We start from the raw sequence: 19,248 nt of genomic DNA on the forward strand, positions 1-19,248 counted from the left end.
ACACGCCGCCTCCCCTTGACTTCCCCGAGTCCCGTGTCCTGTCCATGCGGTGAACCGAGAAGAACTCGGCCGGCTGGATGGCGTGGTCCGGCACCGCTGGGTTCAGCCATGTCTCGGTGAAGCAGAGGAGATTGCAGTCCCGAATGTCTCTCTGGAACTTTATCCTGGCCCTGAGGTCATCAAGCTTGTTCTCCAGTGACTGGACGTTGGCGAGCAGGATGCTAGGCAGAGGTGTGCGGTGTGCACGAGCTCTCAGCCTGTTCCTGACGCCGGCTCGTTTCCCTCGAGGCCGCCGCTTCGCGTCGCGTCCTTTGTTCCCCCTCAAGATCTCACTCGGCCAGCTCGGATCCGGAGTTAAAAACTTCGAATTGTGAGTACATCGTATACCAATAGAAACAAGAGTGTCACTGTCATACCTAATGTACCCAATGGTGATGATTTTGCCGATTTAGAAACGCTGAAAACTAACTTAAAGAACAAAAACAAAGAAAAGGTGGTCGGAGCAGTCGTGACGGCAGCCGACCTCACCGGCGCCATCTTTTACAAATTAAATTAGGATAATCAACTTATCAACTTTTAATTTACATTAATTATTTTGATGCATTTAATAGAGTGATTTTTTTTATTATTTATTATTGATTTTGGCACCTGCAGTCCTCCATACTTTCCTACCTGAAGTTTACATAAGTTTTTTATCAAGGTAATTATCATACTGATGATAGAGGCCTGTGAAACTCATGAATAAAGTAAGATAAAAAGGATCCAGAAAAAATATTCAAAACTCAATTAGATAAAGTTTTAAGAATTTTAAGTTTCTGTTTTGATTTTGGCAGCGTTTGTCCTCTCTATTTCTCAGGTGGGACTTGGTGAAAATGTCGAGTTCAGTGAACCTTCCCAAAGTAAATAAAGGTTTACAGAAAAAAAGAGGGGAAAACCCCCCAACAACGAGCACCTCTCCAGTGTGTCCGGTCCCAGAGGCTCGGCTGCTGTGTCGAAGGAAATTAATTTGTTAGATTGTTGGTTTTCAAAGCACCTCGGTCAGCCGCTTGACAGAGACATGAGCGAGCCTCTCCCTCTCTCTCCGGTAATTATCGGCTAATTAGCGGCGTGGAGCAGATGTCGGAGGAACCCTGCGCCGTCAACAGCCTCTGTAAACAAAGCTGGACGCATCCGCTCACTTCAAAAAAGAAGAAGAAGAAGAAAACAAAAACAAAAAAACGACCAATCGGGTGTTGGTACAGCCAGCATTTCCTCTGTGGCTTCAAGTCGCAGTGGAGCATCTTCGCAGGAGGTTTCAGCTTCAACACCACATGTGTTTCCTGGTTTGGTTCATCGTGCAGGTGGCAGACGTGAATGTAATCCCTCAGAGAGTTCATTAGCATAAACATGTTCATTATTAAATCAAATATTCATTACACAATGGTGAGCGGATGGATTGGAAAGTTTCCAGGTTATAAGACCACATTTGAACGCACCACTCTGGAGCTTCATTTGCATTTGCAAACATATTTAAGTGGTTTACTCCTCAGTGGTTTAAAGAAGTAAAGAAGTAGGAACAGTTTATATGTCCTCTTGTTCCCGCTTTAGACAATAACTTAGCCCCTTCTTGCCCTCACAAACAACACCGCATGATAAAAGTGATGTCACATCCGCTGGCACAAGCCATACTTTGGTGTCATTACAGCCCGTCATGTAGCTCTCAGTTGTTGTAACCTCACACACTTTACTGTTGCTGCCAAAGAGCTGTACGGAGATCATAAATAAATAAATAAATTGACTGATTAAAAAAAATAGATAAAATAAAAGCAAAGCTGAAGTGATGCTGTCACCATCTTCCAATGTGGAAGATTGTAGAGGATTGTATAACAGGGACATAACACTTATGTGGCTTCGTATAAGATTTAGACAGAGATCATGTTAGCAAGCAAGCTAAGCTTAAGAAGCTAGCAGCTACAGTACACTTAAACATAGCAGGAAATTTGACTATCCAAAAAAAACATGTTCAAAATGGGCAGAATATTTGATTCATGGAGGGTTTGTTTAGTTTCAGGGATCAATTGCAACCCTGAGTTGTTTTTGTTTAGGCTAATGCTAGCATGTCTGTTAAATGAAGCATTTTTAAGCTACGTCACATAACAACACCTCTGAGAGTATAAAACAGAAACCTAAACCTAAAGACCTCTGGTTGTATAGAAGAAAACAGCCCTCGTCTGCCTCGATCTCTGTCCTTTCCTGATGAGTTAAGGGGCTCAGTTTTTATTTTTAAGTTTTACTGAATAAAACATGATGTTCATTAATACATTTTAGTCTAAGTGTCAGAAAGGAGGATAAACTTCTAGAAAGGAAACCGAAGGTCTTAGAATTACTGTGTCCTGATTACCTGACTGATCACTGGATCAATCAGAAAAAAATGGGCCGGTTTTCTTTGTCTCATGAAACCAAATCAAGTGTCTTTACTTTTACTGACAGTCTTTGTGTCATTTTTTTAACACTGAAAACCAGACAAGAAAAAGAAAAACCAGAGACAAACCTTCGCTGCTGTGAATGCTACTCATGACCAGCGTGTTTACGTGTTTGTGTAAATTTGTTTTGGCTAATAGTGTCAGGGTCGAGATCCGCCCTGTTCTCATTACAGCCACAGTGACCTGGCCTCTGTCTCTGTGTGTGCGTGTATGTGTGTTGTCTTAATGAGCTCTGGACTCTCTTAACGAAGGCGTTCCCCTTTAAGAAGTGAACCGCCGTCACCTCGAGTTGTCGAGTGTCGCGCTAAGAGTCGCTCTAATGAGATCAGGGCGGGCAACAAGTGGCTCAGACACACACACATTCAGGTACAACACATACACAGGTGACACTAATAAACTGGAAAGAAGAAGAAGGTGGCTGGTGACAGTGAGAAGACAGCTACTACTCCAGAAATTCTACAGAAACTCTAAAGAAGAAGACATTAAAATCCCCCCCTCTTTCTGTTTGATTGACAGGGCAACAAACATAATAGAGGTTTATTCATTTAAACATTTATTAAGAACCTTCGATTTCAGATTTTCATTGTTTAGTGAGGATCTCGATGCTGCTTTTTAAGGCCAGCTGCCTTCTACCTCGACAGTACAATGTTAATCAGAGGCCAGTTTAGTGGTCATGAGATGAAGATGGGTTTTGCAGAAAGATTTCAGACTGAAAATGTCTCTGACAAATTTAATTTAAAGTAGGAAAAGTTATCACAGCCAGTGAAAGAGATGTTGTATAATTTTTACCAGCAACTTGAATGGTGTGAACTGCTTCTTTCTTAAAGATGAAGCTTAAACCTCCAAAACAACTGAAATTAAGCACCAGAAATTGCCCTTTCCCTAATGTCCACTAGGGGCTGGCTCCAAAACTGAGGCAATCACCACGTTCAAATACCTAACTCGAAAGCACAAATAAACATTACAGCTCGTTACAAAAAATGTCTTGTATTCTATTCATAATGACTGCAAAGGGGGTGAATTTTACTGTGTTTGGATTGTTGTGTGTAGTTTTGTAATAAATAGAATTACATCATCAGCATATAGTAATAGCTTATGCTCAGTCTGTACCTTTCAGGAGATTTTTAATGCAGATATTCGTAGCATTTTTGTAAACAAGTTAATTACTAATAACTCACTAACTAACTATCATCTGTTCCTGTGTCTATATAGTTTATGAATAGAGCTCGCTAATCAGGTTAACTCACATTAGTTATAAGCGCCCACCCTCTTATCCAAATATCTTCACTTCTGGATCCAAAGCATCAACATGATCATAGTCATAATTGAGGTTTTATAAAGCAATGGGTAAATCCACACCTCTGGGTTATTAAGATAAAAGCTACTGTTTTTTTTTACATTTAGAAATGTTTTATTTTATTTTTTTGTCATGAAAATTTGTAGATTCAGCAAGTCGCCTTCTATGGGTAAAGACGATGCCAAATTTGAATAGTGGCTTCTACTAGTTACACACAATTTGCCAATTTTTGCACATTTCAGGTCAATAGATGGTAGTTTTATTTTATTTTGTTTAATTTTTAATTTCAGTGCAGTTTAATTTAATGTAGCCTGTTTATTTTCTCTTTTTATGAGCTTTTTTTTTAATACTGAACATTTCAAGGTGCAAGCAAATAAAATAACTTTAGTAAAAGACCTGGATGAGAAAATAATGGGTTCGTGCTTGAAGACTAAAAGGTGAGGGAGAGAGTCTCATTAAAAACAAGTGTGAGTATGATGCTAATGACACACACACACACACACACAGATACAGACACACATACAGAAGGTAAAATGGAGTGCAAATGGAGCGATAATGGGGAAAAGGTAGTTGAACCTTGAATGTGAAAAGCAGCCTCTTTTCTAACACACACACACACACACACACACACAGTGCATTTAAAACACACGCGGTGTAATGAGGCAGCAGGTCAGCGGTGTGTTGAGCCAGTGTCGACACTGAGGAGCAGGCAGGAGACGAGGCGAGAGCGGCCACAGGGAATCATCAAATCAATTAACGTCCACTTCCAAAAAATACAACAGGAGGAAGCTCTGCGCTCAGCCTCGCAGCGCCTCCTCCTCCTCTTCTCACTCTGCTCTGGAGGAGGCGGAGTCTTCGTCCAGCTTTATTAGCATGAATTTGGATAACGAACAGTGGTCCTCTGACTGTGAGGTTAGGATGTGACGCGAACAGAAACATTCTTCACCTGATGAAATCTGTAGTTTCATGTGTTCACTACATGTTAATATTTCTGGATCGACATCAAGCATCCAGAAGAAACGAAATAATCTCAAAAAATCTCAATATTCAGATTTTAAATTTCTTTAATGCTTCGAGAGTTATTTTAGTTATTATTATTATTTATTTAAAATAAAAGGGTGCTGGCGACACCTTTTTATTTTTTTATTTCACCAAAAATTATACATTTATACATTTTCCCGCTGACACTTCAATTTTAATTTGAGTAAATTATCTTTTTTTCATGTTTTTGTTCCATAAAATTTTTAATTTTGAACTGAATTGGAATTAAGTCAAGAGAATATAATTTTTTCCTAAATTTTTAAGATGCTTAAAAAAAGTTGACATAGTGAGAAAATCTAATTTGTTGTTAATCTTTGAGTTTTTGTTTTTTTAATTGGGTTTTTCTTCACAGTATATAGCCACTATTATGTTTTAAACCAGTTATATGATCCTCTGATAGCACACACACAGTTAGTACTGTTATGATCTTGATCTCAGATAATTACTGTAGAATAACGTCTTAGTGAGGACACTGGAAACACAACAGCTGATTGACCTTAAAATACTGAAAAACCAGAGATAAGTAAAATAAAATTTAATTTGGAATGAAGTAACCAGTGATTTAGCAGAAGTCATAATTCCCACATGACCTGAACACAGCATAGACTAAAGCAGCAGAATAATCTGTGTGAACGTAATGAGGTGCTCATTTAAAAATGAAACCTGGCACGTTTCAGCTGAGCTCCATTTTCAGATGATTAACAGCATAATGTAACGTCTTTCTGGTGCTCAAACAGCCCGCTGAGATCCACCACTGCATTACCACCACAGAAGAAGAAAAAGAATAAGACGACGAAGGTGCATTTGAAGCCGCTGGGAGCTGAAGAGGGATTTTCACACGTTCTGCTGCAATTACTGTCGACGCCGCTGTGCGATCACAGCAGGCTCGTTTCTTAAACGCCGACCCCGAACACAAACAGCAGCCCCTCTCTCGCTCTCTCCTGTCGAGGCGGCGCCTAATCAGAGATGCGATTTGTTCATTAGGAGAGTACAAACGAGGCCGCGGCAGCGACTTGAGAGGCCACGATTACAGCTCACTAATTGCCTGATTTGCTCGTCAGGAGACCCCCTCCTCACTCTCTGCTGCTCCACACAAGGGGAGCTTGTTTGCAACAAATTAAGAGCCACTTCAGGTGCTCTCCTCGCCGTCGCAGCAGGGACGTTTCACAGTGGAGACGATCGACTCTTTCCTCTCTTTCTTTCATTCCTTTAAAACGGCGCGATCAAGCAGCTCAGGAAGGAGAAGAAGTCAAGAGAAAAGGAAGCGGCTTTGAAGGGAGAAGAGAAGCGGGAGATGAAGTGGATGAACAGAGGGAGGGGAGGAAGAAACAGGAGTGACAGCGAATCCGTCCCTCTCCTTCTCCTAATGATCTGGTTGGAGGACCCAGGAGAGCCCCTCACTCTAATTGATGTCAAGTGTGTGATTTCACTGTTAATCAAGGCCGAAGCTTCAAACACACAGAGCGAGCGAGCAGAGTAGACAGGAAGTCTCACCTGTTTGATGGGGATGGCTCGCCCACTGCCGATGCTGTCGGCTCGAGCCTCCAGGCCCTTCTTGTCCTTGTCCGCCTCGTTCGCCTTCCTCGACTGTGGAGAAGACCAGATAAGAAGAGTTAGTATCAACACATCAGGCAAAAACCACAACATATCAGTTTAGTAAAAGTCAACAGCTACTGCAGACATGTCTGATATGTAGAGTGATTAAATCATCTTTAGTCAAGAAAACTCTAAAAAATCCTGGAAGAGTTCAAAGAGAAGGGACTAACTGATGAGTCAGTTACTAAAAATATACTGATTCCAGTTGACTGATCATTCATTTAACATGTCATCAAACAACAAAGGCCAACTTGGGCTTAGACATAAAAGTACCAAAAGCTGCTACTCGATGTCCACTAGAAGCTGGCTCAAAAAGCCAGTCAGTCCCCATAGACTCACATATTAAAATGCCCAACTTTACACCCAAAATATATGATGGCTGTAAAGGACAGCTACAGAAACAGTTTTGATCTCTACAACTAATTTCCCCCATCTTACAGCTTAGGGGGTGAACTTACCTGTTTAAATTGTATTAAGTTGAATTAAAGTGTTTTTATTAGGTGCAGCTGTAGCTGCAAAGCTTTACCTCAGATAACTGGAGTCCCTAAAACTGGACTGTGTTTGAACTGATTGAAATTTTGTAATAAACAGCATCACATCATCAGCATACAGTGATAGTTTACTTTCAGTCTGTGACTGCTCTTTCAGTTCGTGCTCAGTAAAATGTGGAAGATATTCACAGCAGCTATTTTCCAACAGCTGATGAATCTCATGTGCTAAAACTGGAAGCTCTGAAAGATTTTACAGTAGGAAAGAAAAAAAGAATGAAAGAGCGACTTTTTTACACGACTTTACGGAGTTTTTAAACATGTAAACATGATCATTTATAAGGTCAAGCGGATGTAAAGTTCTTTCTCAATACCACAGACAAAGAAAAAGAAAAGCCATTTGTGCATCAAGCCATCAAGTCACCACACAAAGCAGTTTGGTTGATCTACAGGTGCTTCCAAGCCTCACGGGTTTATCATGAAAATGTAACAATCAAATGCTTGGGAGGAACAAGAGATTTAAGATATTATACTTTATACTTTATAGCAGAAGTCATAAAACAACTTTGGATGCAGTCTATGATAATCTTATGCTATATAAAACTAAAATAATTTAGCTTTAACAAAAGACTATGACTAAAACTAAGGCTAAATTAGCTGTTACAGTTAACATTGCAAAACTGAAACGGGCAGCAAATTGCAATCGTGATTTATTAAAACTATTTCTGGGACTCCCATATAGTGAAAAATCAGGTATTTCAAAACTGTTCTTGGGTTTAAAATCAGGTGTTATAATGAGAACATTGAGTGGGAACGTTTGAACCTGGACAGATTCCTAATATTTAGTCTCTTTTTAAAAATTTACACGCAAAAGCTTTGTGATACATTAGAAATGATGTCCATAACTACAAAACCGGAAGTCTGGTGCAATATTTTTTTTCCGTGGCTTCTGTGGGCTGCATGTTTGATGGCGACTCACGGTGAAGAGGTTGGAGCGGCGTTTAGACTGCTTGCGGACGGGTGTTGGCGTGTTGGTGGTCTGCGGGATGTCGATACGGAGCTCCTTCTGGCTGGTGCTCGGTGTTGACGGCACAGATGACGAGTAGTCGCTCAAACTGCCGCCACCATTACTCGTCTGAAAGGACGGAGGAGCAGAAAAGCAGGAAAAGATCAAAGGAGAGAGAAGGAAGCAGAGTCATATTGTTTTAGGGTGAAATCTGAGAGTTTTTTGAAAATGGGGGGTCTTGGCTAAGGTGCAGTTTCCTGGAGTACTTGACAGTAATCAGACAGAGCTGAGAAAGCACAGAGGGCCGTCTGTAAGGACAGCGGAGAGATAAACGCCACTCTCTTGGGGGACGCGGGAGCTGAGCGATGGCTTTTTAATGAGAAATCGATGCAGGACTGAAGGATGAGGATCGAAGCGTTTAACGGCCTGAAGCTCGAGCTGCACACAGTGTGGTTCAGGCAGATGTTGGAGCAGTTTGTTTATTGTTCATGTTCTCCAGGAATGTGTTTGATTTTTGATATAGGCGTCTTTGCTAAAAGCTATGAACACTGAGAACAAATGTCTCTTTATTTCAGAAAAATCTGATTGGTTTAATTTATCATTTAGACTAAAGGTCCACTGAGGATTTTTTTTTTCAGAGCTTTCAGCTTCATCTCACCATGCTTCAGCAGAGATAGGCTGTGATTTACTGCCAAGACCAAGATTTTATTGCCCTTAGTATCTAGTTAAATCAATTCATTTCAGTTTCATTAAATCAAATCACAACAACAGTCTCAAGCCAGAGGAAACCCCAACAGTAAGATGGCCCACTTTGAGCAAAAACTTAGTGACGGTGGAAAGGAAAAACTCCATTTTAACAAGAAGAAACCTCCAGCAGAACCAGGCTCAGGTATCTGTTGCGACAGGTTGGGCATAAGAAGAGGGGCTCACACTAAAAAGCCCATTTAGCAGCTGTTCATATCGTCACATGACCTTCATCAGCTCAGACACAGTTCACCAGGTCAGCTAATTCATTCAAACTCTATGGGCTGGTATGGCAACACCTAATGTTACAAATTAACCATCACAAGAAGGATTTCTTGTTCATCAGCTCCATTATACTAACTTCTGTATAATGTAATTAGTGTAATGGCACAAAGTGAAGGTGTTCAACTACAATTAAAGAGACTAGCTGACAACATGTGACATGGTGCCTCTTTAGCTGACTGATGAACCAGCAGTGTTATGTAATGACTGTAAACCAATGTAATGCAAATGTGACTCTGTGTGACCTCTGACCTGGCTGATGTGGACGGCTGACACTTGTGTGGCGCAGACAGACGAGTGACTCGGGGAGTTGGGGAGTGACTTGCAAGGCCCGATGGACAACTGCTGTTTCTTCCTGGTGGCCACAATCTTCTGGGCAACTGCAACACACAAAACACACACAAATCAGACCAAAGTACACCGAAACACTCAGTGAGGTCCAACAACCAGTGAGGTGACTACAAAAAGAATACATATCAGTGCTCAAAGAGGAACATGGTGTCCCCCTTTTAGGTTTTAAAAATCAGCACCACCTACTGCCTGCTGTCATCATCACATCCTCGAGGTGAAGTGCGTTCATGTCCGGCATCATGTAAAAAAAAGCGTCTGTGTCTGGTTTTATTGAGCTGTAACCAGCCCCTCTCTCAGTTTGGTGGTTTTATTAAAGTGTATATAAAGCTCAGAGGAGCCGTTTTACAGTCTAAAAGCAGCTAAGGGTTTAACCCAGGAGCCACAAACAAGGCACTGAAAGTCACCATTTACATTTTCTGCCTCTTCTTCACTTTAATTTAGAAAAAAAAGGGGGGAAAATCACCTTTCGTCCATTAAAACCCAGAATACCTCTGAAACAAACGTGACTGTTTGAATTCCTAATTCTTCTGTCATTGTTTTAAATTAGGCTTCTTCCACATTATAACCACACGGAGTCTCTTAACATCATTTCTACTGATGTTTTTATGATCCTCAGTACAACTCAAGTCAGGTTGAGGCAGGGAAGATCCAAGCATCCTCTCCTCTGATTGGCTGCTCATAATGGCTGGGGGAGGAGGGTTCCTCATTGACTGACGAGGACCTTTTAGGATACTAATGGGAGAATAATGACTGCTCGGCACTGTTGAGAGTGGTGGAGGGCTTCAATGTCAGATTTATGATTTCAAATCACACAGTGGTCAGACTAAACCGCACTCTTTCACTTATAATATTGAACGTCTTCACCAACATCAGCTGGTGGCCTGAGCACCACCCTGAGGGGACAAAGTACTGCTACATTATGACAAAAGTTTACCTCTCTTCAATCCAATGAAGTGTTTTTACCTCAAGAATCAGCAGAAGTTTAATTTACACCACTAAAAGTAAGTTGATGGAAGGCTAGCAAATTTTAATTTAAACGGTTGTTTTATTTGTTGCAATCTGGTGGTTTTTATAGAAGGTGATATAAGTTCAAACACCTACTGAAAGGGGCCAACTGGTGGCAGGCAAAGTATAGCTTATATATAGTCCTAGAGACCGGTAACTGCTTCCATGTGAACAACTAGTTGCTAAGTTGGCAATTGATTGTTGGCTGTTGCCGGGTGAAATCAGTTTCAAAGAGAGTCCTGCACAAAAAACCTGATTGCAATTGGTTTGATCACCCGTAGATGCAATTGCAATGCCAGCAACCTCTAGGAACTACTTGCCAACCAGTTGGGGACTGCACAATTTTTTCTAGCCACCGATGGTTGCCATGGAGCTATTAACTGGTCTCTAGGCTTGTGTGTCTGAGGCTGTATGTGGCTACAACTGGTTTAGCCCTCAGCAGTATATTTCCTGTTTTTCTAATATGCAGGCTGACAGTAGCAATCTAATGTTGACATATATAATTAGCTCCCAAAATCAATGAAAAAGTTAAACATTAAGTTGAAATAAACATAGGATAGCGTAGTACTTATATTATTATATTTCAAAATTTCAGAGATTTTCCCGTCTATTTATGATATATGATATTTATGATATATCTATAAATATAATCTATTTGTATCACGTCTTTTTGTTTTTCTAGTATTAATTAAATCTTTCGAAATTTCTTCTGTTTTCTGACAACAGTCTTTTACAACTCCTGGAGGAAAACCTGGTCCTTTCAAACCGAAAACAACAGTAAAGGCCTTTGGTTGAATGGGCTCAGTCAGTCAGTCTCACCAGCCTCCGTAAATAATTACACTAAAATCTGGTCCCAGCAGGTCAGCACCAAAGCTCGGAGCGATCAAACTGTTGTGTCTGTCTGATGATGTGCTGGAGGAGCCGAGTGTTGGACAGGAGACAGGAGAGAGTTAAGACTTTAGTGACTCCATTATCTCTGTTCCAATAAACACTGGCCTGTTTCATGCTCTCGCAGATGAAGCCATTGTTTTAATTGGGCTCGTTAAAGGCCCCGGCTTCGTTAATGAGGACCCAGTCGTAAACATTTACCTCCAGGTGACACGGGGCCGAGCCAAGGGCAGCAAAGAGAGAGAAGAAACTCGGAGGTGTTTAAAAGAAGCCTCTGCGGCACGATGGAGCCATTCAGAACAAAAACAGACGATGAAAGGGAGCGAGTCTGATCAAAAATCGCTGCTTTTAGGTCCACGGGATCAACGTTAATGCTGAGACGGTGATTAGCTTGTTTGATGAAGCTTGGACACATTATGTCTGACACTGATTGTGGGATTTTTCTACTGAATTTGCACCAACAGTTTCTCCTTGATAAGAACACTTTTGTAATTGTCCTCTGCAAAATTTAACAAACTTTAACCACCAGGGGGTACCCATTTACCAGTGTGTGTATCTTGCATGATTAAATAAAGGTTACATATCGTATCGGTTGTTATCTTGTGGTGCAGACTGGAATTACAACAAAGTACAGTCTACATCACATCTGTCATACTCAACGCCTGGGGGCCAAATCCAGCCATGTGGCAGATTTAATCCAGCCTAATGATCAATTTAGGTTTTAAAAAATTGCAGAGTTGCCATTTTTAGATTTTAAGTCAATTCATGTCATACTAGAGGCCTCATCTGTATGTTGCATGTAGACTACAAAAGGTCAAGATCCTTTTATCTTTACTATTGTATTGAAAATACCCACAGTAATCTGATTTTCATTTTCATGCCTTTAAGAAAAAGAAAATGAAAGATTATGTTGGCAGTAGATTATTGTTTGAATAAATTGTTTAATGGATAAACGACTGTTCGTTTACTGAGGCCTTTTTGGGATATGCAACATCATCCAGGACAGTGAGGATAGACTTTTAGACTCCTGGATGGATGGAGTGTATCCCTTTGTAAAAATGAGCTTGACAGCCCTGGTCTAGCTCAGCTTCAGTTTATCTGATTTTGATCAGTTTCTGGAACGTGTGAAATGATTTTGAAGTTCTCAAATCATCTCATATCACCAGAGATTTTCACTGTTGTCTTTATGTGAATGACTCTTCTTCTTCACCAACACATTTTTGTTTTCTTCTGGTTTCGCATCAGCTGCACAATGAAAACAACATCAACATGCTAACTAACACTGCAAAATCAGTGGACGAATACTAGCTCTGTTCTCCAATGGAGTTTGTGCTGACATAAAGGAAGGATAAACACTTTTTTAGCATCCGTTCTAACAAATTTAAACATTTGCACTTCCTTGCTACATAATATTTATAATGGCAAAACACTTATTTCACTTATTTCCTACTTATTTCCTACTACTTATTTCACTTATTATTGGTATACGGGGACACGTTCCTGGATGTGGTTGCACTTTTGATAGGCTCATGGCGGCTAAAGATTGTCCAATATTCATGTTCATCTAATTAATAAATCCATCCCAGCAGGTTTTTTTTGACAAGGGTAAAATAAATAGATCATACAAGTGTCGGATCATTTAACATCTTTAAATTTCTTGGTTTGTTTGAGCAACAGTCCAAAAACTAAACATCTCCAGCTTTTACTAACACCATTTTTTGGAGTTTTTGCTGGTAACGATGTACTGATATTGGCCAGTGGTCAGTTAATGTAGCTCCAGTTAGACTTTTGGCCCTGATCAGAACAAAGTTTGAATCTCAGAGTGAGAAAGTCACAGAGGACTGAGCCTCTCACATGCATGTCAGCGTGTCCGTCCTGCACCTGGCAGGCTGTATATTACTTTAAGTGTTAAGAACAGTTATGATAAGGCTGCGCTAAATATTTAAACTGCACGGTTAATGCAATTTAACTTTATCCATCAATCTCAGTTCTGCTCTGAGAAGCTGCCATTTCTTCTAATGGAAACGTCTCCCCTTTGATCAGATTTATGACGGGGCTGCACCGCCAGCTCACACATAAAGATGAAGGGGAGGGGGGTGGAGCTGACTTCAGCGTTTCACTCTTTACATGTTAAAGTCAAACACCGCAGCTGCTGCAGGTGTGCTATCTGAACGTGTGGTGCTTCAAGGTTACATTAAAAAAAATTAAAAATACTGAGCAAAATGTCACGAAACTTGTTGGAACGCTGGATCACGGTTGGAGGAAAAAGCCAGGAAATTCTAGTATGCGTCCAGATCAGTTTTCCTAAAGTATCAAAACAGGAAATTGACTTTGGTTTAATGTTTGTCAAATGACAAAATTATCTGTTCATGTTTATGTGTTTGTTAGAAGTAAAGCTTTATTCAGGAGTACTTTGACTATTTAAGAACAGCCAAAGGAAGAAACCATTAATGTTCAAATCCAGATGACTTGAGCTCGGGTGGGAGACTTTTTTAATGCTGTTTTTGCAAAGGTTTAAATCCATTTCTTTCAAAGGCACCGTGGACACACGTGTAAATGTAATTTCTGGTTTACTCTCTACTTTTATAAACCCTGAATTTTCAAATCTGATGTGCAGCACGTCTGCTGTTGTTTGGATGACAGGATGAACTGAGGAGCTGCATAAAGGTCCAGTGTAAGATAAGCTACTCTAGTATAACCCAAAAATAAAAACTGTGCAGTCGGCTCTTTGCAGATTAGTGTGTTTGTGGTATCAGTGTGTGAATATTTACACACTGGATGTGATTTTTATATCGCAGGAATGTTTCTGAGTGACTGTTTGACAGAGCGTGTGTGGTCATTAAAGCTCGTTAGTGAGCGCTAACGAACCATCCTCAGTCTGCACTCTGACATGGAGCAAAAAGAAGAAGAAGAAGAAGAGGAGGAGGACCCGCGTGTGTGTGTGTTGGGGTTCACGTCGGTATAATTAGGCTAATTAAATTAGTGCGCTGATGGACGAGGGAGTGCAGGGCTGTCACCCTTGTGCTCCTCCCCCCTCGATCCCTCACACAGAGGTCACCCCCCCCCTTGCCCCTCCCCTCTCTGACTGGACCAGGCTTCACTTCCCATTACAGCAAATTACACGTTAAACATGTTAAACACACACACACACACACACACACGCATATACACACACACACTGAAGCCCAGCAGAAAACAAAGACGACTACAGATCACAGCACAGTTGATTCAACATCATTTCAACTCAGATTTTAAATAAAAATAAAATTTTAAATAAAAAAATGCTAAAAATTGTAACCAATTTTATTTTTTTTTTATTAACAGCATCATTTACAAAATCTTATTATATTTAGGAATAGTTTCATCATACTAGAAAAAACTTGGAGTTTAAAATGGTTTCTTATATGATTAATGTCCAAATGGTTTTGTGTAATTTTTAGAGCTAAAATGCAGAAACATAAACAGGTTCCAGCAAAGGTGTGAATGTAATTCTGCATTTTATGAAAGTTAAGTAATTCTGGTTAAAAGACGACATGCAGTTTAAACACAAAGGTTTTCAATCTTTTGGCAGGTTTTTCTAGTACTGACTGGTCCAATGTTTCAATATAACCAAACTCAGGAGGTGAAACATCTGAACTAGAGAAGCTGAAATGTCAAAAACTGACAGGTTCTCTCTCAGACGTGAATACTGTTTGGTTTTTAATGAGGGTAAATCAATTTTAGTAGAACAAAATAACCGCTTTAAACATAAAAACATAGGTTTGCAGCATTTATGAGAAACATTTTAGCTACTTCCTGACATTATTTAGACACTTTGGTCCAATTTTTTTAATAAAACCACATCTGGGAACCTAAATGTCTCAAATGAATGTGAAACTTTTGCTACAAAATTGTTAGAATTTATTTTTTTTATAAAAATATAAAAGCTGTCAAACTGTTAAAAATAACTTTTTTCAGCAAAAATGCCCAAAATGAACCAGCTACAGTTCACATGTGATTATTATTGGATCTGTTGGATCATTAACTAATTACACACTTACATGTATCCATATATAATCATACACGATGATATTCTAATGTGTTAAAATTTCAGGTTCATCAAAGCTTCGGTGGGTTGAAATAAAGTAAAATGATGGTTTAACGGCATAAAATACAGAATGAAACCTTCCTCCTCCTCTTCCTCACCCCTGCCTAGCTCAAAAAACGTCATTACAACAAGCGGGCCAATTATGTTTAATGCTAAGTGTTGTGGTCATTCATGCAACTTCCTCATCTCAGTGCCGCCGCTGCGACTCATCAAAGCCTCTATTACATTTAACACACACACACACACACACGCACACACGCACACACGCACACACGCACACACGCACACACACACAAATCAAGTCAAATCAGTGCCAATCAGCATTTCTGCACTGCAAGCTTCTGCCTGTCACCATGACGCCCCAGCTGACTATGGAGCCGAATATGAGCATTGGGTAATTAAAGCCCCGCCCCCAACTCCACCACTGGGCCAACCGGCTGCGATTGATGGCGACTGGAAGCGCAGCGAAGGTCACTAAAGCGCAATCGATACGCTCAGAAACATCAGCTCCATCATAAAGTGTGACCTCACCCTCCATCGACATGTGTGCAAAATGTCATTTAAATCAGAGAACAAGAAGAAAGTTGGCAGAATCGATCAATAAATAAATGCATCGATCAGCCTCCAATAACAGCTATTACACTGCAGTTTTAAATCAATCAATCAATAACAGATATTTCACAAAAGTAAGAATACGGTGAAGAAAAGTGTGTATGTAGAGCACAAACATCTCCCACCAAACTCCATTCAAAACCTTCAGCATTTAAGAAAATCTGCTATGTAGGGTTTTTTTCATTTAAGGTTTTTAATATAATATATAATGTAAAGTATTTTTCCTGTGTGATTAATTTTTAAATAATGTGTAAATAATTTTGAAGTATTATTTTTGTATAAATGAAACTTCCTGGTGATAAGATGACGTCTCAACTGGTTTAAGTTAACAACCACATTAAAGCAAGGCAACAAATAAAAAAAAAAAACTATACAAATTTAATACAAGTAGGTCTCAGACATCATTTGTTCACCAACTTCCTGTTTGTGTGCAGGCTTTTATTTTGTAAACAGGTGAACCAACAGGTGATACTAGGAATCAGCTTGACGGCAGCACGATTGTAGGTCACACAATAAGATAAACATTTACATACACACCATAACGTATAGACAGGGGTGTGTCCAAAGACAAGCCAAAAGGTGCCCCTACCCCATATAAACCCATGATAACAACAATGATAATGATAATAATAATAATAATATTAGAAATAATAGTAATGATAAAGTCCCCATTGCTGTTTCACGCTTGTGTGTCTTCTTCTCTGTCTCTAAATGGTAAATTATACTTATGTTGTGCTTATCTACTCTTACTACAAGCGTCATTCACACACACACACACACACACACACATTTATATGAGCGGCTTTTTCTTCCCAAAAACACGTTTAACATAACATCCACACACTGACACACATCGGGGCTACTCAGGGTTCAGCATCTTGCTCAACAGCCAGGAATCAAACCACCAACCTTCTTAGCTGACAACCCCACTTGAGCCATCTGTCACACATCTGACCGACACACTGCAGTTAAAGCGGACTCAAATTTAAACCCACAAACACACACACACAGTAAAAATATAAATACCCACTAACACAAACACACGCACGCACTCAGAGCTGCAGGCTGCTGCATCGTTCTGCTGGGTGATTAGAAAACTGATTAATTTGGGATAATGACGAGAAGAATACAAGGAGACAGTGTCTCACACACACGCACACACACACACACAGAGTGGAATAATTAAGAGGATAATAAGGCAGCGTTTAGTGTGGAAAGCTTCCTCCTGGGCCAACCACACACACACACACACACTGCAGCTCTTCTTCTCTTACAATTAAAAAGTCTGCAGTGTTTCGCTCCTCTGAGGATTCGACAGTTTCCTGTGCTCGACACAGCAAGCCTCTGCTGCTGCTGCACTGCCCCCTGCAGGACACACTCAGCAATGACTGCCCACAGATGATGGATGAAGACTTGTGTCTGTTCCTTCTCTGGACATGCTCTCTCATCACACACAGACACACACACACGCTGCACTTTACAGGGACTTCATCCGCCACAGAAAGTAGTCCCCATAGATGAACTGCACTGAGCGTTAAACTATTTCAATCTGATTTGAAGAAGAAACTGATGATACTTTCTTATATCCTTTCCAACATTTTTGTCTGTTTTGAGTTTATTTATTAAAAATAAATGCAAAAGCATAAAATTAAGAGATGTAAGAAATACTCTTAGTTCCCCTGAAATGAGGCGATGCTGCACAGAGGGGATCACCTGCCTCTTTTTCAGCTTAACTTCTGTTTCCTTACAGAAAAGTTTATATATGAGCCTAAAATCTGCGGGAGATATGAAACAAACAGGTTAAGAGGTGATCGTGTCACCTGATGTGATGACTACAAGCTAAAATTTACATATGAAATGCCCTTAAATCATTAGCAGGGCTTTTATTGTTAAAATTCACATCCAGGATCAAAACAAAGCAATCAAACGCCTTATTTCATCACGCTCATTCCACTTTAAACCATCATCAGGTTAGCTCTGAATTCAGCCTCATATCACAGCATGGTTGGTCACCTGTAGGCGGGTCAACACTGAAGAGAACGTCTCTGAAATCCAGAATCAGGAGTTTGAAAATGAAGTGTTTAACATCTCGGCTCCATCTCAGTACATGAAGTTTTCTGCACTAACATGCAGTCTCTCTACCTCACCTTGACATATTTTTATTTCTGTGACTTTGATTGTTAAATGTCTGCTTCAGGCTTTGGTTAAGCTGTGAATCATTAAACAATCGTAAAGCGGACGACAGATTTTTTTGTCGTCATCAGTCAGAGAGCAAACCTGTAACCCTGTAAACCGAGCCTGAGCGGCAGAATCTGATCAGATCAGCTCAAAGTGAAACTCAGGTGGACGCGAAAGAAGCCAGAGGCCGTCAGAGTCGCTGCTAATTAACCGCTGAGTCCGTGTCATCCATTTCTCTCTCTAATTACAGCCGTTAACCCCGCGCCTGCCGACCGGTCGCCCGCCCGCCGCTTCATTAACGTCTCTGCTGCCTCTCTTCTTATTAATGTGCTCTCAGAGTGTGAAAAATGAGCCGCAGGGTTTACCATTTGCAATAAGAGAGAGAGAAAAAAACTTTTCTCCTGAAACCTTTCTGCCGCTTTTTTGTTTGCTCCTGTTGATGATTTGGCTTCACAGATTTGTGTCTTTCTGTCCTAAAACTGTTGCATTCAGAGCGATCAAACATTTGAAAATGCTCCTGTTGAATGTCTGAAAGAGGTTCAGCACTGCAGTCACACAGCACAAAGCAGGATGGGTAAAAGAGTAGCAGCTAAAGGCCTTCGTCACTCATTGGTGATGTCAGAAAGCCGAACAAACGATCATCTGGGTGATTCAGACCAATCAACCAAAGACTTCTCAGTCTTAGGCAGGCCTAAGATTTCTGTTATTTGGTAAAGGTCCACTCTACTACTGCTGCTGCTGGGACGTAACACAAGCAGCGGTGAAACATAACTGGGTACACATACTCATGTTGTAGGGCCAAGTTCACAGTTTGGTAAATCTTTGTTGGTGCAGCAGAAATAAATTATGTTGTCTTTAGACACTTTCACACATGAACTGGTGGTTTCCAGAAATCCTGTCTCGATGCATCCTCACACTGGAAATATAAATGAATGTGTTACATGTGGAGCGCGTGCAGGAGGCAGGACAAAAAGCTGAAACCACAGGAGCAGGTGGTTTTTCAAAAACAGCCCTCTTGGCTCCTGCCTGGAACGTCCATTATCAAATGATGTAAGACAACTTCACAAACCCAGAACTGAAACTCAGTAATGAGATAATCCTAAGTCTGGACCTCCACAGCGAGGAAGTCTCGTGCCAGGTGGCTTGAGGTGAACTCATGAACCCAGACGTGAAGCACGGCAGAGGTCACATTATGAGGCTTCAGTCCAAGG

At 40.5% G+C, this 19,248-nt stretch overlaps 1 protein-coding gene across 7 annotated transcripts in view; it reads right to left on the reverse strand.

The window, feature by feature from the left end:
- Positions 1 to 19,248, reverse strand: part of agap1 (ArfGAP with GTPase domain, ankyrin repeat and PH domain 1) — a 185,051-nt gene that overhangs the window by 66,159 nt on the left and 99,644 nt on the right. For 6 of the 7 annotated variants that reach the window (XM_006800302.2, XM_006800304.2, XM_035911847.2 and 3 more), the window contains 3 exons: positions 9,169 to 9,296; positions 7,864 to 8,019; positions 6,295 to 6,387 (listed from right to left, as the gene is read on the reverse strand). In XM_006800302.2, coding sequence (XP_006800365.2) covers positions 6,295 to 6,387; positions 7,864 to 8,019; positions 9,169 to 9,296 — 377 coding nt within the window. The remainder of the gene's footprint in view (positions 1 to 6,294; positions 6,388 to 7,863; positions 8,020 to 9,168; positions 9,297 to 19,248) is intronic. The other variant, XM_035911846.2, reaches the window with a different exon arrangement.

This window comes from Neolamprologus brichardi, chromosome 23, assembly GCF_056152115.1.
Source record: "Neolamprologus brichardi isolate AB-2024 chromosome 23, ASM5615211v1, whole genome shotgun sequence".
Lineage (NCBI taxonomy): Eukaryota > Metazoa > Chordata > Actinopteri > Cichliformes > Cichlidae > Neolamprologus > Neolamprologus brichardi.